The sequence below is a fragment of the Mirounga angustirostris genome, unplaced genomic scaffold (assembly GCF_029215605.1).
Source record: "Mirounga angustirostris isolate CCGP_5_RB_7025 unplaced genomic scaffold, mMirAng1.0.hap1 SCAF_2, whole genome shotgun sequence".
In the NCBI taxonomy this organism is placed as follows: Eukaryota; Metazoa; Chordata; class Mammalia; order Carnivora; family Phocidae; genus Mirounga; species Mirounga angustirostris.
This window is the reverse complement of record NW_026991710.1, coordinates 162,975,590-162,995,316: the sequence shown is the minus strand read 5'-3', so window position 1 is coordinate 162,995,316 and position 19,727 is coordinate 162,975,590. Positions and strand designations below refer to the sequence as shown.

Genomic DNA, 19,727 nt, shown 5'->3' with positions numbered 1-19,727 from the left:
TAGGAAAAGAGGAAGCCCCCGGGTAGCTGAGTGCATCTGAGGGTCCCTGGGCCAGGTGCACACTACTCACCCTATACTCCCCTAGAGCAAAGTGGCAGGTTGCCAGCTGGATGAGCGCCCTCTGATGCTCCAGCGTCCCCTGTCCTGTGATCTGTGGCTGAGGAAGTGACCCCTGGAGAGCTGCTAGATGATGCAGGCTGGCTATTGCTTTTTTATATTGGCCCTAAGAAAGACATAACAGCAAGGAGGTGAAAAACACTGCCGTTAAAAAAAAAAATCTCCAGAGTTGGGGTGCCACAGTCGATTAAGCACCTGACTCTTGGTTTTGGCTCAGGTTGTGATCTCAGGGTTGTGAGATCAAGCTCCGAGTTGGGCTTCGTGTTCAGCGTGGAATCTGCTTAAGACTCTCTCCCTCTGCCTCTGCCCCTCCCCCATGCTCTCCCTCAAATAAATAAATAAATAAATAAAAATCGCCAGAGTTAATTAAGCAACTACAAATAAAGTAGCTCTGTTTGATCATCTGAGGAGGAAAAAGGAGACTTAGCAATAATCAAACCAACTTATTTAAAGCTAGGTGGAAGGTTCTCTATAGAGGTACTTCATATGTACAAAGATTTTTCTTTCTGGTCTTAATTCTTTTTTTTTTTTTCTTTTTTTTAAAGTTTATTTATTTATTTATTTTTAATTATCTCTACACCCAACATGGGGATTGAACTCACGACCCCGAGATGAAGAGTCGCATGCTCTACTGATTAAGCCATCCAGGCACGCTGGGTCTTAAGTCTTAAGACTAAATAAAATAACACAAGCTTTGGATAAAACACATTTTGGATATACCATTTCTTATAAATATTTTACTACTCATACCATTTCTCCTTTATGTAGGATGGAAGCAGCAACCTGTCTCTTTCGACAACAGAGGTTGGAAGCTCTGCATCCTCTTAGGGAATTATTAGCTCTCTCCATTCCAGGCATAAGTAGCTCAAGAACAGTGGGGCAGGGCAGAAGGACTCCATCAGAGTAGAGAGAAGGAGGGGCGAGAAGTGGTCATCTTTTATTGAAAAGTAAAAATCTTACTTTCACAGAGGGGTGTGGCTGGACATATTAAAAGTAACACAGAAGAGGTGGCCTTGTCATTTTGGGTTTTTTTTGAGATGAAAGTGGACCATAATCCTTCTGCCACTGAAGACAGAACATGTCTTCAGAGCATTACTAGTCTACAGAAGGAACATACACATCCTGCATGCTATAGTTGGTTCACAGTAACAATCATCTTATACAGAGTAACTTAAAATATACATCACTCTACCTGATAGATGATCATATCGGTGAGGAAGATTCTTAACCAAAGCCAAGTATCTGTCTTCCACGCCAAACAAATTCTTGTAAATTCTGAGAATTCAAAAGCAAATTTACCAAAAACATGTTAACATAGAAGCAGAAAACAAAACAAACCCAGCAAAACAACAGAGACAAACTTCCAAAAAATGGGTAACTATTGACTTTGATTTCTAAAACAATGGTCTAGAATTTTAATTAGATAGTAAAGTTAGAATATAATACTTATCAGTAATCCACAAGCAGTATTTTTATTAGGCCCCAACATATACTAAGCACACACCATGTCCTGAGAGCTGTTCAACCTCATTTATCTTGTAAATTATTTTGCTCTCCTCAGAAAAAGATACTGTTTTATTTTCACCCAGCTCAGAAAACAAAGATACAAGGTAAGAGTTTTACTCATTATTTATTTATTTATTTTAAATATATTTTTTAAGATTTTATTTATTTATTTGACAGACAGAGAAACAGCGAAAGAGGGAACACAAGCAAGGGGCATGAGAGAGGGAGAAGCAGGCTCCCCGCCGAGCAGGGAGCCCGATGCGGGGCTCAATCCCAGGACCCTGGGACCATGACCTGAGCCAAACGCAGACGCTTAATGACTGAGCCACTCAGGCACCCTTTTACTCATTTTTTAAAAAGTCAAGTTATAACTAAAGGAAAACTCCCCCTTACCCCCAAAGGTCACATACACGTTTACAATTCTAGATGTGACTGGGAGAGATGAAATGATGCTCTATCTACCTAGAAAAAAATGACATGACACTTCTGACCAAGGGTTCTGTACAGGCACGTGACAGAAGCAGGCCCAAGGATGAAGGTCCATTGGCCAGAAGGAAAATAAAAATACACTGTTGATTCCAAAGCAGAGTAAAAATCCATGGCTTAGCAACGCGCTAGTAATTTCTAAGTAATGTTGAAATACTTAATAGTTGTAAAACTCCCTGTAGATTTAGGTCTATTCTCAAAGGAAAACAGGCTTTCTGTAGGGTGAGTTTTTCAGGCAATAGAGTTAATGCAGATAAAAACAGCATTACCTTTTGTATGCTTAGCTACACGTGACCAAAGAAGATACAAGGCAGACAGAACAACTAAAAATACAAAACAAACCCAGCAAGAGAAAGGAGGCCAGAAATACAAATGTTAAAAGATCAAAAACTCTCCCTCAAACTCCACCCCGACTCTAATTATAATAAACACTCAGAGTAGAAGCTAAGATGTAAATGATCATTTGAATTTTTTTTTGATCATTTGGATATTAATCACTGATTAGATGTCCTGCTCAAGAAAGATCCTATAAACTGTGTGAACTACTGGAAGCAATTTAGCTCTAAGTGCCTTGCTGTTCCAAGTAGAATGCTTTAAGCACACTGATTTTACATAACACATTAAACAGCACTAATACGACAAGCATGTTCTTACCCTTGTCAAGGAATTCCAGGGAGTAGAGCAACTCCCAGCTCTCCCTGGCTAGCTTAAAGCTCTCAAGCACTTCAATGGAGTTAGCAAGCTCTGCTTTATTGACTACGATGTGACGATTCCTTCCTTTTGCTGAACAGTCTTCGTCGTCTGAACTCTGCTTAGAGAAGGTGAAGAAGGTGATTAACTTAGTCATATACAGGTGACCCGTCAACAACACAGGTTTGAACTACACAGAGCCGTTGACATACGGATTTTTTACAGTCCAGCACTGTAAATGTATTTCTCTTCCTTATGATTGTCTTAATAACATTTCCTTTTCTCCAGCTTACTGTGTTGCGAGAATACAGTATATAATACATAGAATGTGCCAAATATAGGGTAATCAACTATTTACGTTATCAGTAAGGCTTCTGGTCAACAGTAGGCTATTAGTAGTTAAGTTTTGGGGGAGTCGAAAGTTATACACAGATTTATGACTGTGCAGGGTGGGGTAGGTTGGCGCCCTACCTCCATGTTGTTCAAGGGTCAACTGTACTTGGAGGTTGTTATGTTTATTACCGCCAATTCTGATTACTGTATGGATTTTATATCAAAGGATACTACCATGAGGATAGTTTCACTCTCACACATTCAATTTTTACCTTAAAAACTAAGCTTATGTTTTTCTGATGATAAATTCTAAGCTTATGTTGGCTTCTAAGTAAAGCCATGGAGTTAAAACGTCCAATAGTTTAAAAACATATCAATGTTATAAAAGCCCCCAATTAGATTCTTACAGATACAGCTTACATGGCATATGTTTTATCGTTCATTTTTTTTTAGTATGTGAAATAATTTAATTTGCTTCCAAATAAGTTTATCATGTAGAGGAATTAAAATTAAAGCCCAAATGCCCTAAGAATCAGAGAAATGACTCTTCCTAATCTTTTGTTCCCTATATATAACTTCTCCCACTCCAACCCTCTCTAGCTCTGCTCCCCCAATGCAAGATGTTGGCCAGGAATTACATTTGCCTGCACTTATCTATTAAGGCCTTCTGTAGTTTATAATAAAGAACCCTACACTTTTCTTGCTCTTCATCTCAAGAAATATAAAGCCAAAGGGAGGTCTCAGAGAACTGCAACTATTTAAGTGCCAGTGAGCATGGTCAGACATTTTGCCAAAAAATAGTAAAGGTAAAACAGCTCCACTTAATTTTATTTTGCTGAGAATTTCTTGACTCTTATTATCCCTACGTTACTTTACTAACTTAATGACCCAAATTAAATTCTCCCTACAGATTTTCACACCACTATGCTGATTCAAAAATATGTACAAATATTTCAGCTGAAAGCTCCATTCCTCAAGCTGATCTCAGAAAAAATAAGCACCTCCCTCCCACTACCCACCTTTCTCCCCCCACTTTCACAGCCTGGTATTCTCCTGCCAGTCCTTGATGCTTGGGGGACCCCCCCCACTGCTCACTCTATTTAGCTACCATATTCTTATCCTCCCCCAATAATGACACATACCCAGATCCCTTTCACAATCAAAACCTGTTAGGTATCCTACTTCATCAGGGTCCAGTTCCTTGCCACATGTTGCCAATCTAATAGGATATACTAACATGAGTGGGGTATTCACTGTTGCAATTTTATAGAAAACATTCCTGCCTCAAAACAGGATTGGGAGTTTATGGAAGGGACCTCAGGTGTGGTGAGAGTAGTTTCCAAATAGTTTCTATAATTCAGAGAAATTGATTTTGAAATGCAAAAGTACACTCTGAAGTTCTGGGCGGATGCTGTAAGCGAGAACCCTATCTATAGCATGTGTAGGTGGAGAATAGGTTGCCCATAGGAGAGGACAGTCCCCCAGCTCCAGCCACTGGCACGTCACGTGAGCCAGGGAATCAGGCTGCGTGGAGAATGTACGCCTGTCTGAAATGGGCAGCCTCCATCTGGCCCCAGCTGTGGGCGAGCATCAGGGGCCAGTGTATCAGATATTCCAATTCTTAAAGAAGTCAGACATCTCGATTGTTGTGAGAAATCTCCCAATTTTTAGATGTTCGGTTATTCAAAGAAGCAAAACACAATGAGTAAAACAAGATGAATCTATAAGCCGAGCTTTATGTCCTCTGCTGTGAGGGCTCAAACAGACATGGCTGGACTCACGGCAGGTCAGGGGCAGACTGTGGGATAGAATGAAAACCAGGAAAAATCAGTTAATGGAGTAAAAACAAAAACAGATGGAAACCCAGGTTGGTTGGAGGGCCAGAGTATGAGAGCAGGGCCTGCTAGATGACACATGAGAGGTGAGAAACAGGAGGAACCAGAGAGCCAGAGGGTTTAAACAGCTATGCCATGGCCCGGACGACAAGGCTGAGGGAAGAGTGGGGGTTCACTCATTCACCAGCTGTGGCTCAGGCACTGTCCAGATGTCCAGGGTACAAGACGGACAATGTCCTTGGCCCCACAGAGCTTGTACAGAACTAAGAGGGAGACACAGACATGGCTGGACTCGCAAATGAAGAAACAAGAAAATAGCAATAGGGGCTATGCAGAATTAAAATAGACTAATAGAGAAAACTGGATGGGTATTTCGAGGAGGCCTCAGAGGGAGAAATGTCCACGCTGAGAGCTGTGACAAGGACACAGCCTGGCAGAGAGACGTACTCCAACCTCAGGGCACAGCTCGGGGGTAGAGATCCAGGGGCAGAAAGGGGCTCAGAGCGCGGGAGGTGCAGAGAGGCCAGCGTGTCTGGGGCACGCAAAGGCTTGCTCAGTAATGGCTTTGAAGCCAATGTGAAGAGCATGACGGGAAGACACTGGAGGTAGTAAAGCAGGGGAGTGATGTCTGATTCAGGTCTTAAAAACCTCACTAAAGCTGCTGGGTAGAGAAGAGACGGTAGGGAGCAAGGGTGCAAGCAGGGAGACAAGAGGACATCCCTGATGACGTATGAAAGACTGGGATGGCTTGGACAGGGAGCACGTGGTGGGGACGGAGAGAAACAGATGGATGGAGCCTCGTTATTTATACTGATTTGTATGGGACATGTCACTGCTTTGAGTTAAAACTAGTATTGGATGACCTATTATCCACACAGCAAGAAGGGTGTCTGTGGTCTTAATGTGAAGTACCTGGATAAACCACACACTCACGGAAACCAGAAGGGAGAGCTAATGAGTGACCCCACCTGGGAATGTCAGGAAAGAAGGAGGAGCTACCCAGCAGCCTTAGTGATCTTTTTAAAACATGAATCAGAGAGCACCTGGGAAAGCCTGGTTAGCAGAGTTCTCAACCTGGGATTCATGCCTGGATTTCAAAGCATCTTTCAACCTTGGAAATTATTTGTGAAATCGTGCATGTGTGCATTTTTCTGTGGGAGGAAGCAAATGAGTTTATCAGAAGTTTTAATAACCTCACAAGCCTTCAGAAAGTCTTCGTCTTCCCTGCTCCATTCTATATTATACAGTACAATTTACAAGGACATCAGATTGAACTGATTTTAAGGCACATCTCTCCTCACGCCCGCGTCTAGTGAATGTAACTCAGGGGCTGAAGAAGCGGTAAGGGGACTGACAGGAGGAGAGGAGAGGGGACAGAAAGTGGGTGAGACTCTTGGCTCCCCTGTGGTATTTCACCTGGAGCAGGGGTTAGCCAACTATGACCTGCAGACCAGATCCTGTTTTTGTAAATAAAGTTTTACTGGAACATGGCCACCTCATTTGTTTACTATTGTCTATGGCTATTTTTTGTACTGTAACAGCAGAGCTGAGCAGCTGCAACAGAGACTGTTGGGCCTGTAAAGCCTACACTATTTCCTGGCCCTTCACAGAAAAAGTTTGCTGATTCCTGACCTAGAGCACCCCCACTGTCATATTGTTACAGGCTGGGCCTCCACGAAAGCTATCACTGAAAGGAATCCTCTGCTTTAAAATAAGTTTAGAAATCACTTGTTCTGCCCAGGCCTGCTGCTTGGTCCCATCAGAAGACCAATGGTTCTTCATGTTCTCTGGCCTTCCACATCTTTGTGCAAACTGTCTTCTCTTCACAAAATCCACCCTCCAATTCCAAATGACAAAACTGCTACATCCTTCAAGGCTGATTTCAAATGCTGACCTCCTCCATGAAACCTTTCCAACATCTCCCCTTGGCTTGTAATGACTTCCTAGCCAGAACACCTCAGCCCTTTCCATTCTGAGGCCAGGGCTCAGCACAGCACCCTGCCTAGATGTTCAATGTAGTTCACCTGGCTCTGCTTTTCACCTTTAATTGAAGCCATTCAGTCACGACAGGTAGAACTAACTTATACCAGGCTTTCTCAACATCGGCCTTTTGAGCTGGACAACTCTTTGTTGTGGGGCTGTCCCGTGCATTGTAGTACTGTTCACAGCATCCTAGCCTCTACATGGGAGACAGTCACAGCAACTCCTCCCCACCAAGCCGTGGAAATCAAAAAGTGTCCTTAGACACTGCCACATGTCCTTGGGGGGCAAAATCACCTCCAGTTGAGAACTGCTCATTTACATTAATTATAATTAAAAGACCTAAGCTTTATCAATGTAGCTCCAAAGCTGTATTTTACATTCATTTCCAGCAAACCACAAACACATAATCTGTTAATAATCATATCTGAAAGGATTACCATGGTTTTTTCTCTTCCCTCAGCTAGTTTCCTCTTTTTATGTATATGTTTGTTACGATCAATTTCTATATCACCATACACATTTGATACATCCTCAAGAAGAACCAGTGGAACTTGGCTTGGGGCATTAGGACCTATGGATGGGGGAAAACACCAACACTTAAAAATGCGGCAAGGAAAATAAAACTTAATATCAGGTGGAAGTTTACTCAGCTGTCGTTTGAAAATACAGGTCATTAAAAAGTATGTTCAGTGTGATCCCAGTTAGGCAGACAAACAAGTATACATGAATAGGAAAAAAGACTGTACAGATATACACGAGATTATTAATAAAGGTTCTTTCTCAATGACAGATTACAAGTGAAAGTTCCTTCTCTATATTTGTTCTTATGTATCTACAAATTTTTCATAGTGATCATGAATCATAATATTAGCCAAAAACTCAAGACTATGAAGTTATATGTATAATATCTTACAGCTATAAATTCCAAACAAAATCTAAATATATGAAAGACTACAAAGTAATACACAAAAATGAGAGCTGTATTGTATTGGATGGGTAGGTGATTTCATTCTTTTACCTTTCTATTTTTCACATTTTTTACAATTTATATGCAAAAATGTTATTTAAAAAAAATCTTTGTCTAATGCAAAGCCTTTGTGAAATCTACTTCAGTACTTTGCTACATCTGCTTTTTCAAAATAGAAGCACTAAATATCTGTATTTAGTTTCACAGTACCACTACATCCTTTAAAATAAAAATTTAATTAATTAATCAAGTGGGCTCCATGCCCAGCGTGGAGCCCAAATGCATGGCTTGATCTCACAACCATGAGATTAAGACCTGAGCGCAGATCAACAGTTTGACACTTGACCAACTGAGCCACCCAGGCACCCCGACATAGAAATTTTAAATGAAAACATACTTACATAAAAACTACCAACAACTTAAAAAAAGCACTGGTGTCACCCCACAATGATCTGGATCCAAGAACAATGTTAAGGTAAACATTTTCATCACCTTCATCACCCCAGCTAAAGCCAGTATTTTGGGAGACTCTAGAATTCTTTAACCAACCTTGGAATAGAGATGGTTGTATGCTGTTGACATACTGGAATGCATTCTTAAAGAAGACCAACATAGTCGAATAAACCACTTGGTTTTTATATTTTGCATGAGCTTCATTATCAAAGTTGTTCATGTATCTGCAGAGATCCTTCATTCTATGCAAAATATCACCATAGCTTCTGAAAGATGAAGGATGATAAAAAGTATTTAATTATTCAGCTTATCAGCAAAAGGTCTAGAGAAAAGCCCCAAAAGAAGCGTGACCTTTACCAAATGTAGCTGGAGGCATGGGTAATTCCCCTTCCGAATTACAGCAGTGATCAGACCACTATTTCAGGACAGAGACATGACAAAGTAGCTACTCTTTCCTCTGAATGACAAAAAGTGCTTCAAGCTCAACAGCATCTTACAAGTTCATACTTCCGTTGGGAATCTTTTAATAAAGTGAAAAACCACTCTCTTTTGCATAAATACCAAGGTTACAGAAGTTGACCAAAGAAAAGTATATCTACACATTATATGCTTCTTAAGAAAGTGTTTTTGTTTTTAAAAATCCTGAGATTACAGTATCAGGAGGCTTGCTAAGCAATTCTAGAAATGAACAATTTTTTACCGTCTTCCTTTATCCATCTGCCATTCACATCTCATTCCAACAACATTTAAAATCTTAAACAACCTCTCCCAAGGGTCCACAATCTGGGATGATTTTTCAGTCAGCCCTTCTATTATGTACTTCTGAGAGCTCCGTTTGCTAGGTGACATTAAATCAGATGCTTCTTGGGCACCTGGGAAATGAGAAAAAAGAATCCTATAATTAATCTTACTATTTACTATGTATATAGTACTTGACAGAGAAAGACAAAGTCTGAATCCCTGTTCAAAAGGCAAGAGCAGAGGGGCGCCTGGGTGGCTCAGTCGTTAAGCGTCTGCCTTTGGCTCAGGTCATGATCCTGGAGTCCTGGAATCGAGCCCCTCATTGGGCTCCCTGCTCAGCAGTGAGTCTGCTTCTCCCTTTTCCTCTGCCCCTCTGCCTGCTTGTGCTCTCTCTCTCTCTCAAATAAATAAATAAAAATATATTTTAGGGGCGCCTGGGTGGCTCAGTCGGTTAAGCCACTGCCTTCGGCTCAGGTCATGATCCTGGAGTCCCGGGATCAAGTCCCGCATCGGGCTCCCTGCTGAGCAGGGAGTCTGCTTCTCCCTCTGACCCTCCTCCCTCTCATGCTGTCTGTCTCTCATTCTCTCTCTCGCAAATAAATAAAATCTAAAAAAAAAAAAATATATATATATATATATATTTTAAATAATCCTAGGGGCGCCTGGGTGGCCCAGTCGTTAAATGTCTGCCTTCGGCTCAGGTCATGATTCCAGGGTCCTGGGATCGAGCCCTGCATCAGGCTCCCTGCTCCGCGGGAAGCCTGCTTCTCCCTCTCCCACTCCACCTGCTTGTATTCCCTCTCTCGCTGTGTCTCTGTCAAATAAATAAATAAAATCTTAAAAAATATATATATAAAAAAGGCAAGAGCACAGAATCCCAACACATTGTGTGTTTTGTTGAAGGACCCACAACTGGCTACTGGTATAGCAAGAAATGACCTTTGAGCTGTGGTACATGTATGAAGCTCAGGACCCTAATATTATGGTTCAGCAAGCTGACTGTTTCAAAGTGTATAATTGGTTCCAGAAAAGTCTTATTTCTTACCTGCAGTATTTTTTTCCAGGAACCATCTTGGTACGCATCCAGAGAATAATCAGAACGATGAGGGATTTTTGAGTTTGCAATTTACTAAAGTCTGTATAAATAAAATTGCAGGGTATTCTCACTTACCTTGATGCTGACTCTCTATTTGAGTAGACCTAGTGACATAATTGATATAAAATTCAGCTGCTTTGTTCAAGTACTTATATAATAAATTGGCAGGCAATCGGACATCATGGTTGTTAATTATTAGAGGAAGGACATCACAAACTGTTGAAGAGGAAAAATAAGAAAAAAACAATTAAGTTGTCTGTCTACCCTACAATTCTGATAGAAACAAAATTTATTTTAGAGTTCACTTTATGTAGTATCTAAAATACATAGCGAAAGGGGCGCCTGGGTGGCTCAGATAGTTAAGCATCTGCCTTCGGCTCAGGTCATGATCCCAGGGTCCTGGGATTGAGCCCTGCATCAGGCTCCCTGCTCGGCAGCGGGAAGCCTACTTCTCCCTCTCCCACTCCCCCTGCTTGTGTTCCCTCTCTCGCTGTCTCTCTCTCTGTCAAATAAATAAAATCTATAAAAAAAATAAATAAATAAAATAAAATACATAGGGAAAAAACCTTTATGGCCCATTTATTTAAAAATTGCAGTGCACAGGGACACTAGTGGATGGAGTGAGCAAGGAAATACACAAGCAGATTTTACATTATGGGTAAGGGTCCAGTTCTTACACTGGGTGACAGTTCAGATGTTTATTATTATGCCTCATACTTGAATATATTATTACACATATTCTTTCAGAGGAATCAAATGTTATGTAATAAAAATTTAGAAGTTGTTTATTTTTTTATCTTTTTTAAAAACGATTTTATTTATTTGACAGAGAGAGACACAGCGAGAGAGGGAACACAAGCAGGGGGGAGTGGGAGAGGGAGAAGCAGGCTTCCCGTGGAGCAGGGAGCCCGATGCGGGGCTTGATCCCAGGACTCTGGGATCATGACCTGAGCTGAAAGCAGACACTCAACAACTGAGCCACCCAGGCGCCCCGAAGTTGTTTATTTTTTTTATATAAGATTTTATTTATTTGCCAGAGAGTGAGTGAAAGAGGGAGAGTGTGCGCACAAGTAGGGGGAGGGGCAGAGGCAGAGGAAGGAGGCTCCCTGCTGAGCAAGGAGCCTGATGCGGGACTCAATCCCAGGACCCTGGGATCATGACCTGAGCCAAAGGCAGATGCTTAACTGACTGAGCCACCCAGGGGTCCCTAGAAGTTGTTTAAATGCTTTTTGGACTAAAAAAATAAACAAGGATTTAAATTTCATAATATGAAAAGTTCCTTTGCTTTCCACAAATGACCTTATCCCTGAAATGATACTTACTCTGCCATATTCTTACATAAGGAATTAATACAAAATACAAATTTTCTTTTTTTTTTTTTAAAGATTTTATTTATTTATTTGACAGAGAGAGACACAGCGAGAGAGGGAACACAAGCAGGGGGAGTGGGAGAGGGAGAAGCAGGCATCCCGCGGAGCAGGGAGCCCGACGTGAGGCTCGATCCCAGGACCCTGGGATCATGACCTGAGCCGAAGGCAGAAGCTTAATGACTGAGCCACCCAGGCGCCCACAAAATACAATTTTTCTTACCAAATAATTTTCTAAAGCAGTTAACAGGAGATTCTTGTTCTTCAATAGTTTCAGCCTCTAATAATGCTTCCCCAAGGCCAACCTGTTTCAAAATACAGTTAATCATTTAAACGTGTTACAGTTTAAGATGTCAGAATTACATAAAGAAATGGCTTTTTAAATTTAACAAACAGCTTGTATATGCAATCTTCCTCAAGAAACAAATATTCTCATTTTAAGGACTAGAAAACAAAATATATCAGCAACACAGCTCAGAAGGAAACCCCAAATTCACCTGACCACTGACTACTTTGTCTTGGTTATTCTCCTCTGAACTAGCAAAATTAAAACGTTAAAATGTGGGGCGCCTGGGTGGCTCAGTTGGTTAAGCGACTGCCTTCGGCTCAGGTCATGATCCTGGAGTCCCGCGATCGAGTCCCGCATCAGGCTCCCTGCTCGGCAGGGAGTCTGCTTCTCCCTCTGACCCTCCTCCCTCTCATGCTCTCTGTCTCTCATTCTCTCTCTCTCTCAAATAAATAAATAAAATCTTTAAAAAAAAAAAACAAAACGTTAAAATGTCTACAGAAACTTAAAGGAAGCACTGGAACTAGTTAGAATGATAAAGGAGATGTAGAGATTTTCTACAAAATGTAGAAACTGTATTCTCTACATCAAGATGTATTATGTCGACAAACCTTACCACTTTTAAGAGTTGTCAGGAGTAGCCAGTCATTCAGCCTCGGCTAGGCTGGACACAACTGTTTGACTTTTAAGGCCACCTTTCCATTACTTTCTACCATGTATTCCCTAGCAGAGTAGAAAGCAGGCTTATCAAAATCCACCCAGACATCTGCATTATCTTCCTTGGGATCACTTGGCGATGCACGGGGGAGGGGTAAAACAATGGAAAAGATAATAAAACACGAAAAGCTAATAGTTGAGTAATGATCAAGGAATGTATTGGGTTGAATAGCATCCACCCAAAATTCATATCCACTCAAGAGTCTCAGAATGTGAGCCTACATAAATTTTATCTTATAAAAAAAGTAAGGTCTTTGTAGATGCAATTAGTTAAGAAGAGGGCACAGTGGGTTAGGGCAAGCCCTAAATCCAATGACTACAATCCTTACACGGTCATGTAAAGACACAGGAACAGACACACAGGGAAGAAAGCCATGTGACAACAGAGGCAGAAACTGGAAACTGGAATGATGTAGCTGCAAGCGCAAGAATGACAAAGATTGCTGGTGACCACCAGAAGCCAGGAAGAGGCAGGAAGGATTTTTCCCTAGAGCCTTTAGAGGGAGCATGGCTCTGCCTACACCTTGCTTTTGGACTTTCAGCTTCTAGAACTGTGAAGGAATAAATTTTGGTTGTTTTAAGCCCTCAGTAATCTGGTACTTTGTTACAGCAGCCCTAGGAAACTAATAGAAGGAGGTATAGAAAAGGTTAACTGGGGCCAGAAGCTTGAAAGATAGTGTGGGTAAGAATAAACAACAGAGTTTGAATTAATAGAGTTAATGATTTGAAAAGAATCTGTACTCAGAAAACTATAAAATACTCATGAAAGAAATTGAGGAAGGCACAAAGAAATGGAAAAACGTTCCATGCTCATGGATTGGAAGAACAAATATTGTGAAGATGTCAATGCTACCCAGAGCAATCTACACATTCAATGCAATCCACATCAAAATACCACCCACTTTTTTCAAAGAAATGGAACAAATAATCCTAAAATTTGTATGGAACCAGAAAAGACCTCAAATAGCCAGAGGAATGTTGAAAAAGAAAAGCAAAGCTGGCGGCATCACAATTCCGGACTTCCAGCTCTATTACAAAGCTGTCATCATCAAGACAGTATGGTACTGGCACAAAAACAGACACATAGATCAATGGAACAGAATAGAGAGCCCAGAAATGGACCCTCAACTCTATGGTCAACTCATCTTCGACAAAGCAGTAAAGAATGTCCAATGGAAAAAAGTCTCTTCAACAAATGGTGTTGGGAAAATTGGACAGCCACATGCAGAAGAATGAAACTGGACCATTTCCTTACACCACACACAAAAATAGACTCAAAATGGTTGAAAGACCTAAACGTGAGACAGGAGTCCATCAACATTCTAAAGGAGAATACAGGCAGCAACCTCTTTGACCTCAGCCGCAGCAACTTCTTCCTAGAAACATCGCTAAAGGCAAGGGAAGCAAGGGCAAAAATGAACTATTGGGACTTCATCAACATAAAAAGCTTTTGCACAGCAAAGGAAACAGTCAACAAAACCAAAAGACAACCGACAGAATGGAGAAGATATTTGCAAATGACATATCAGATAAAGGGCTAGTATCCAAAATCTATAAAGAACTTCTTAAACTCAACACCCAAAGAACAAAGAATCCAATCAAGAAATGGGCAGAAGACATGAACAGACATTTTTCCAAAGAAGGCATCCAAACGGCCAACAGACACATGAAAAAGTGCTCAATATTGCTTGGCATCAGGGAAATCCAAATCAAAACCTCAATGAGATATCACCTCACACCAGTCAGAATGGCTAAAATTAACAAGTCAGGAAACGACAGATGTTGGCGGGGATGTGGAAAAAGGGGAACCCTCGTACACTGTTGGTGGGAATTCAAGCTGGTGCAGCCACTCTGGAAAACAGTATGGAGGTTCTTCAAAAAGTTGCAAATAGACTACCATATGATCCAGCAATTGCACTACTGGGTATTTACCCCAAAGATACAATGTAGGGACCCGAAGGGGTACGTGCACCCCGATGTTTATAGCAGCAATGTCCACAATAGCCAAACTGTGGAAAGAGCCAAGATGTCCATCGACAGATGAATGGATAAAGAAGATGTGGTATATATACACAATGGAATGTTATGCAGCCATCAAAAGGAATGAGATCTTGCCATTTGCAACGACGTGGATGGAACTGGAGGGTATGATGCTGAGCGAAATAATCAGAGAAAGACATGTATCATATGACCTCACTGATACGAGGAATTCTTAATCACAGGAAACAAACTGAGGGTTGCTGGAGTGGTGGGGGATGGGAGGGATGGGATGGCTGAGTGATAGACATTGGGGAGGGTATGTGCTATGGCGAGCGCTGTGAAGTGTGCAAGACTGTTGAATCACAGATCTGTATCTCTGAAGCAAATAATACATTATACGTTAAAAAAAAAAAGAAGAAGATGATAGCAGGAGGGGAAGAATGAAGGGCAGGGAATCGGAGGGGGAAACGAACCATGAGAGACTATAGACTCTGAGAAACAAACTGAGGGTTCTAGAAGGGAGGGGGGTGGGAGGATGGGTTAGCCTGGTGGTGGGTATTGGAGAGGGCACGTTCTGCATGGAGCACTAGGTGTTATATGCAGACAATGAATCATGGAACACTACATCAAAAGCTAATGATGTAATGTATGGTGATTAACATAACATAAAAAAAAAAAGAAAGAAAAAAATAGAGTTAATGATTTGAATCCTGAATCTCCCACTTACTAGCTATGGGAAGTTACGAACATATTTAAGATTGTTTCCTCATCTGTAAAGTGGGATACTGTCTACCTCAAGGGGTCCAGGGAGTATGGAAGGAGATACCTAACACTTACTAATGCCTGCCAATAGCACTCAATAATTATTACAGATAAAAGGAATAGAGGGAAAAGCACATGAAAAACATGCCTGTGAAGAGAAAAGACTATGGCTCTCAGTTAAATTCAAACATTGTTGATTAGAATGTAATAGGATTTTTTTTTAAGATTTATTTATTTGAAGAGAGAGAGTGCACACGGGGGAGGGTGGGCACAGAGGGAGAGGGAGGGAGAGAGAATCTCAAGCAGATTCTTTTTTTTTTTTTAAAGATTTTATTTATTTTTTTGAGAGAGAGAGACATAGCGAGAGCAGGAACACAAGCAGGGGGAGTGGGAGAGGGAGAAGCAGGCTTCCCGCAGAGCAGGGAGCCCGATGTGGGACTCGATCCCAGGACTCTGGGATCATGACCTGAGCTGAAGGCAGACGCTTAACGACTGAGCCACCCAGGCGCCCTCTCAAGTAGATTCTATGCTGAGCCGGAAGCCTGACGTGGGGCTCAATCTCACCACCCTGAGATCACAACCTGAGCCGAAATCAAAAGTCAGACGCTCAACCAACTGTGCCACCCAGGCACCTCTAGAATAGGATTAAAAAAACCCCAAATCTTTACTGTACTTTACAGACTGCAAATAAATAGCACTGTCAAAGCTTGGTGACTGTTTCCTTATACTGATGGGAAACTTACTTCCACTGGAAATTTATAAAGTTTGAGGACAGTGACATCCTTTCAGCTTTACTGATGAAGATTCCTTGATTTAAATTCAATCTTACCTAGTGTTCTTCAGAATTTCTGCTTTAGAATAATACACATTATAGCTTCTAACCCAACTGATGAATGTGGTGATCGATTTTATTTTCTTTTGACAAAAAGGAAAGGATCAAGTCATACCCCATGCTGCACCACTGTTTCAGGGAAGCGTCTCAAAAGTAGAAGCAACATTTCTGATCGTTCCAACGTGTTGAAGCATTGTTCCGTAACCTTTAGTAACATTTCGCACTGGACCCGACCAGGGAGAGTTTCAAATAAACCTGTACATAACACATTTTACTTTTAAAAATTTCTTTCAGAAAGAAAATGCCGAAGCTAAAGTGGAAATAAGGCATTTTCATGTACAGAACAGTAAATAATACATTTAGAATCACTGTTTGAGTTTTACCTACAACCTAGAAGGCCTTTGGGTCAGATGGTATTGGACACAGATGTTTGCTGAATGACCCTAAAACATTTGGAGGCCTTATTGGATCCAGAAGACAAGAATGGCATAAGTGAAGGGTCACAACAGTGCTTGTTGGCTGAGATAAAGAGGATGCATTTGTTTAGGGTGAAATGACCTAAACCACCCACTTTTTTATCCAGAATTTGAAATCTTTGATTGGCTATGGCAACCAACACAGAGTGAAGGTTAATGAGAAAGGTCATAAATCACTAAAAGTTTCTCTCCTGTTTTGTGGAGATCTGCCTAATCTACAGATGCTTTCTGATCACTATAAAATCTGTTAAAAATATATTCAATTCCCTGGGCTAACTGATAAATCTACACCCTTTAAGGAAGCTTAGAGGTTTCTATACAAATACTCAAGGGACCAAGTAACACCATTTGAATAGACTTCAATTGTCAAGAACAAACACACATTTGGGTACCAATACCACAGATGTTGAATTTTCTGTGAAATTTCTGTATATAACTTAGTATTTCAGAAGCGGTAATTTATACACCATTAGTTATCACTCCATTCTTACTTCTTAAAAATTGGGTTTGTTTATCCTGTGAATCGTTCCTTAATGCTGATGTAATAATGCTGATTTCTCTCCACACCACCGGCTGATCTGGGAAATTCACAAACCTATTTTAAAATTAATGCATTAAATTAAAATGTCAGATTCTATATAGTATTACAAAAAGAAAAGAACATTAGCATATGGAGAAATACACATTTTTCTTTATTACAAGTGAATATGTAGATGTACCGAAACAAGCCAAAATAAAGATATAAAAATAAAAACTAAGGAAAATGAAGTTAATCACAAAAGTCTTTAGAGTTTTTAATAAGTGAAAAAACAAATGACCATAATATATAAAGCGTTCCTAAATATCAACAAGAAAAAAGAACTAAAAGAAAAAAAAAAAAAAACTACCCAAAAGAAAAAGTGGGCAAAGGCAAATCACAGAAAGAATACAGCCAAAGAGAACCCTTGAAAAGATACTCAGTCTTATTAGTAATACAATGAACACAAATTTTTAAAAAATAGTAAGATACCACTTTCTATCACACTGGCAAAAATTAAAATATGATAGAAAGACTGATAATATCCAATGCTGGCAAATGTGTGGGAAAATGGACACTCTTATACACTGCTAGTAGAAATGTAAATTGGAATAGTATTTTTCGAAGAGTAATTTGATAGTGTATTGTGTATACCCTTGACTGTGAAAATCAATGTTTAAGAATCTACTCTATAGAAAAACACTAAAATATGGGTACAAAATTGCTTACTGACACTCTGAATATAATCTCAAATAATTGGAAACTACCTCAATGTCCACCAGTATTATGAAATGCTATGCAAATATGCAAAAGAAGAGCTCTACATACTGAAAAATAAAGGCATCCCTCCATGGCCGGGGGTGAAGAAAGCAAGCTGCAGTGTGAGGTATGTAGCATGATTTCACTTTTGTAACCCTTCCCCACAAAAACCAACCTTCATGTATTGTACTGTGTACACATGTACACAGTACATTTGTGTATACGCAGACACACAAAACTTAACTGGTTGAGTTGGAGGGACTTGCACTTGTTATTCTCTACACTTCAGTATTGTCTGAACTGCAAAGAGCACGTATTATTTCCACGTATTATTTCTAAAGCAAAATAAATTATTGTGAATAAAAGTTTTCCCAAGAATAAAATATAAGAAGACTTCTCTGCAGAAGGCATGTCAGCAGTTAACTGAAGGCCTAGCCGTAAGACTAAGTAAGCTTTAGATACCAGAGATGTAGATGAACTTGAAGATCCTCCCCCAACTCCCACTTCCACACACAGACAAAACCTCACGAGAGATCCCGGGCGCTGCAGGTTGAACTCACATGTCGTACAGCAGTCTCCCAGCGTAGGCGGTCCTCTCGGCATTCCGCTCAATGGTGTACATCTCATACTGAAACACATATCAGCCCAGAGGGTTACAACCTCCGCCCGGGGCTTGGTCCCAGCTCACCGCCCGCAGCGCTAGCTGGCCTTCACTCAGCACTCCCAACCCGGGAGGGCCTGATAGCAAAGCATCACCTGGTGGCACAGAGCCACGGGGCTTACGAGTGCGACCCTGGAGCTCACTTACAATCCTTCGGTACCCAAGAATGGAGGAATACTGTCTCAAAAGTAGCAGGCACTAAACAAATGGCTGCCATCATGATGAAGGAGCGAGAACGGCCTTTCCCAGGGGCGATGCGGTGCCGTCCCGGCCACCGAGCAGCAAAACACCCCCACGCCTCCAGCCACCCGGACCTCGAGCGGGGTCCGCTGTGTCTCCAGGTGCCGGCCTCGCGGGAGAGGGGACGTGTGAGGGGTGTCGGTGAGCGGGGCGGAGGAGGTGGCGAGAGTGGGAAGAGAGGGTGCGGGGCGGGCCGGACTGGAGGCGGCCGGCCCCTCCAAGGCGGGAAGAGCTGGCGGCCAGGGCAGCCCCGGTGCGGCGAAGTGCTCACACCTACGCGGAGGCAGCCGCGTGCATGGGCCTGACCTCACCTGGATGTTAAAGTCGGCGGGGTAGAGGCTGCGGGCTGTGATCAGCCAAGCCTTGGCTGCCCACAGGTCCTGCTGCACCAGCTCCCGGGCTCGCTGCACCAGGAACTCGCAGTCACCCTGGGCCGACATGACCCAGGAGGCGTCAGGCCGCGGGCAGCTGAAGTCGTTTACCTTCCGGCTCTGGAACCACAGCCGCCGCCGCCGCTGCCGCGGGGGAGGCTTCTGCGCATGTCGAGGTTGGCTAATCCGGAAGTGTTTTCCGGGTTTTGCGAGCAGCCTCCTCCGGTCAGCTCTCAGTAACCGTCCGGCCCCTTCCTCCTTTGAGGACCTAGTGTTTTGGTACCGACTTTTCCAGGTCACCTGCAAAATGTGGAGAAGTGGATTCCCACTCTTGCGGGCTCCAGCGTGACTCTCGTCCAGTCAGGGAGCATGCGCGAGAGCCCATACTCGCCGAGTCGCCTCGGCGGGTTCTTCTATCCCTCTCCTGGAGGTCTGCGGAAGGGCAGTCCCGGGGTGTCCTCGGGTCTGGTATCCCGGACCAGGCTGGGAAGAAGTTTGAGAGGAAAAGGCAGAGAGCGGCCTGGAAGGCGGCGGGAAGGAGCGCGCAGAGCT

General features: G+C 42.0%; 1 protein-coding gene across 6 annotated transcripts in view; it reads right to left on the bottom strand.

Moving 5' to 3' along the window:
* Window positions 1-19,345, bottom strand: part of INTS10 (integrator complex subunit 10) — a 41,204-nt gene extending 21,859 nt beyond the window's left edge. Inside the window, exons 1-12 of one of the 6 annotated variants that reach the window (XM_064585451.1) lie at window positions 19,116-19,345; window positions 18,464-18,531; window positions 17,119-17,222; window positions 16,267-16,406; window positions 11,798-11,879; window positions 10,283-10,423; window positions 9,071-9,242; window positions 8,467-8,636; window positions 7,388-7,521; window positions 2,764-2,920; window positions 1,310-1,392; window positions 71-223 (exon numbers count right to left, since the gene is read on the bottom strand). In XM_064585451.1, coding sequence (XP_064441521.1) covers window positions 71-223; window positions 1,310-1,392; window positions 2,764-2,920; window positions 7,388-7,521; window positions 8,467-8,636; window positions 9,071-9,242; window positions 10,283-10,423; window positions 11,798-11,879; window positions 16,267-16,406; window positions 17,119-17,222; window positions 18,464-18,531; window positions 19,116-19,244 — 1,533 coding nt within the window. In that variant the 5' untranslated portion in view covers window positions 19,245-19,345. Of the gene's footprint in view, window positions 1-70; window positions 224-1,309; window positions 1,393-2,763; window positions 2,921-7,387; window positions 7,522-8,466; window positions 8,637-9,070; window positions 9,243-10,282; window positions 10,424-11,797; window positions 11,880-16,266; window positions 16,407-17,118; window positions 17,223-18,463; window positions 18,532-18,711; window positions 19,039-19,115 lie in introns of those variants that run through there. The other 5 variants (XM_064585448.1, XM_045879956.3, XM_045879954.3 and 2 more) reach the window with 5 other exon arrangements.
* Between the last annotated feature and the right edge of the window lie 382 nt (window positions 19,346-19,727).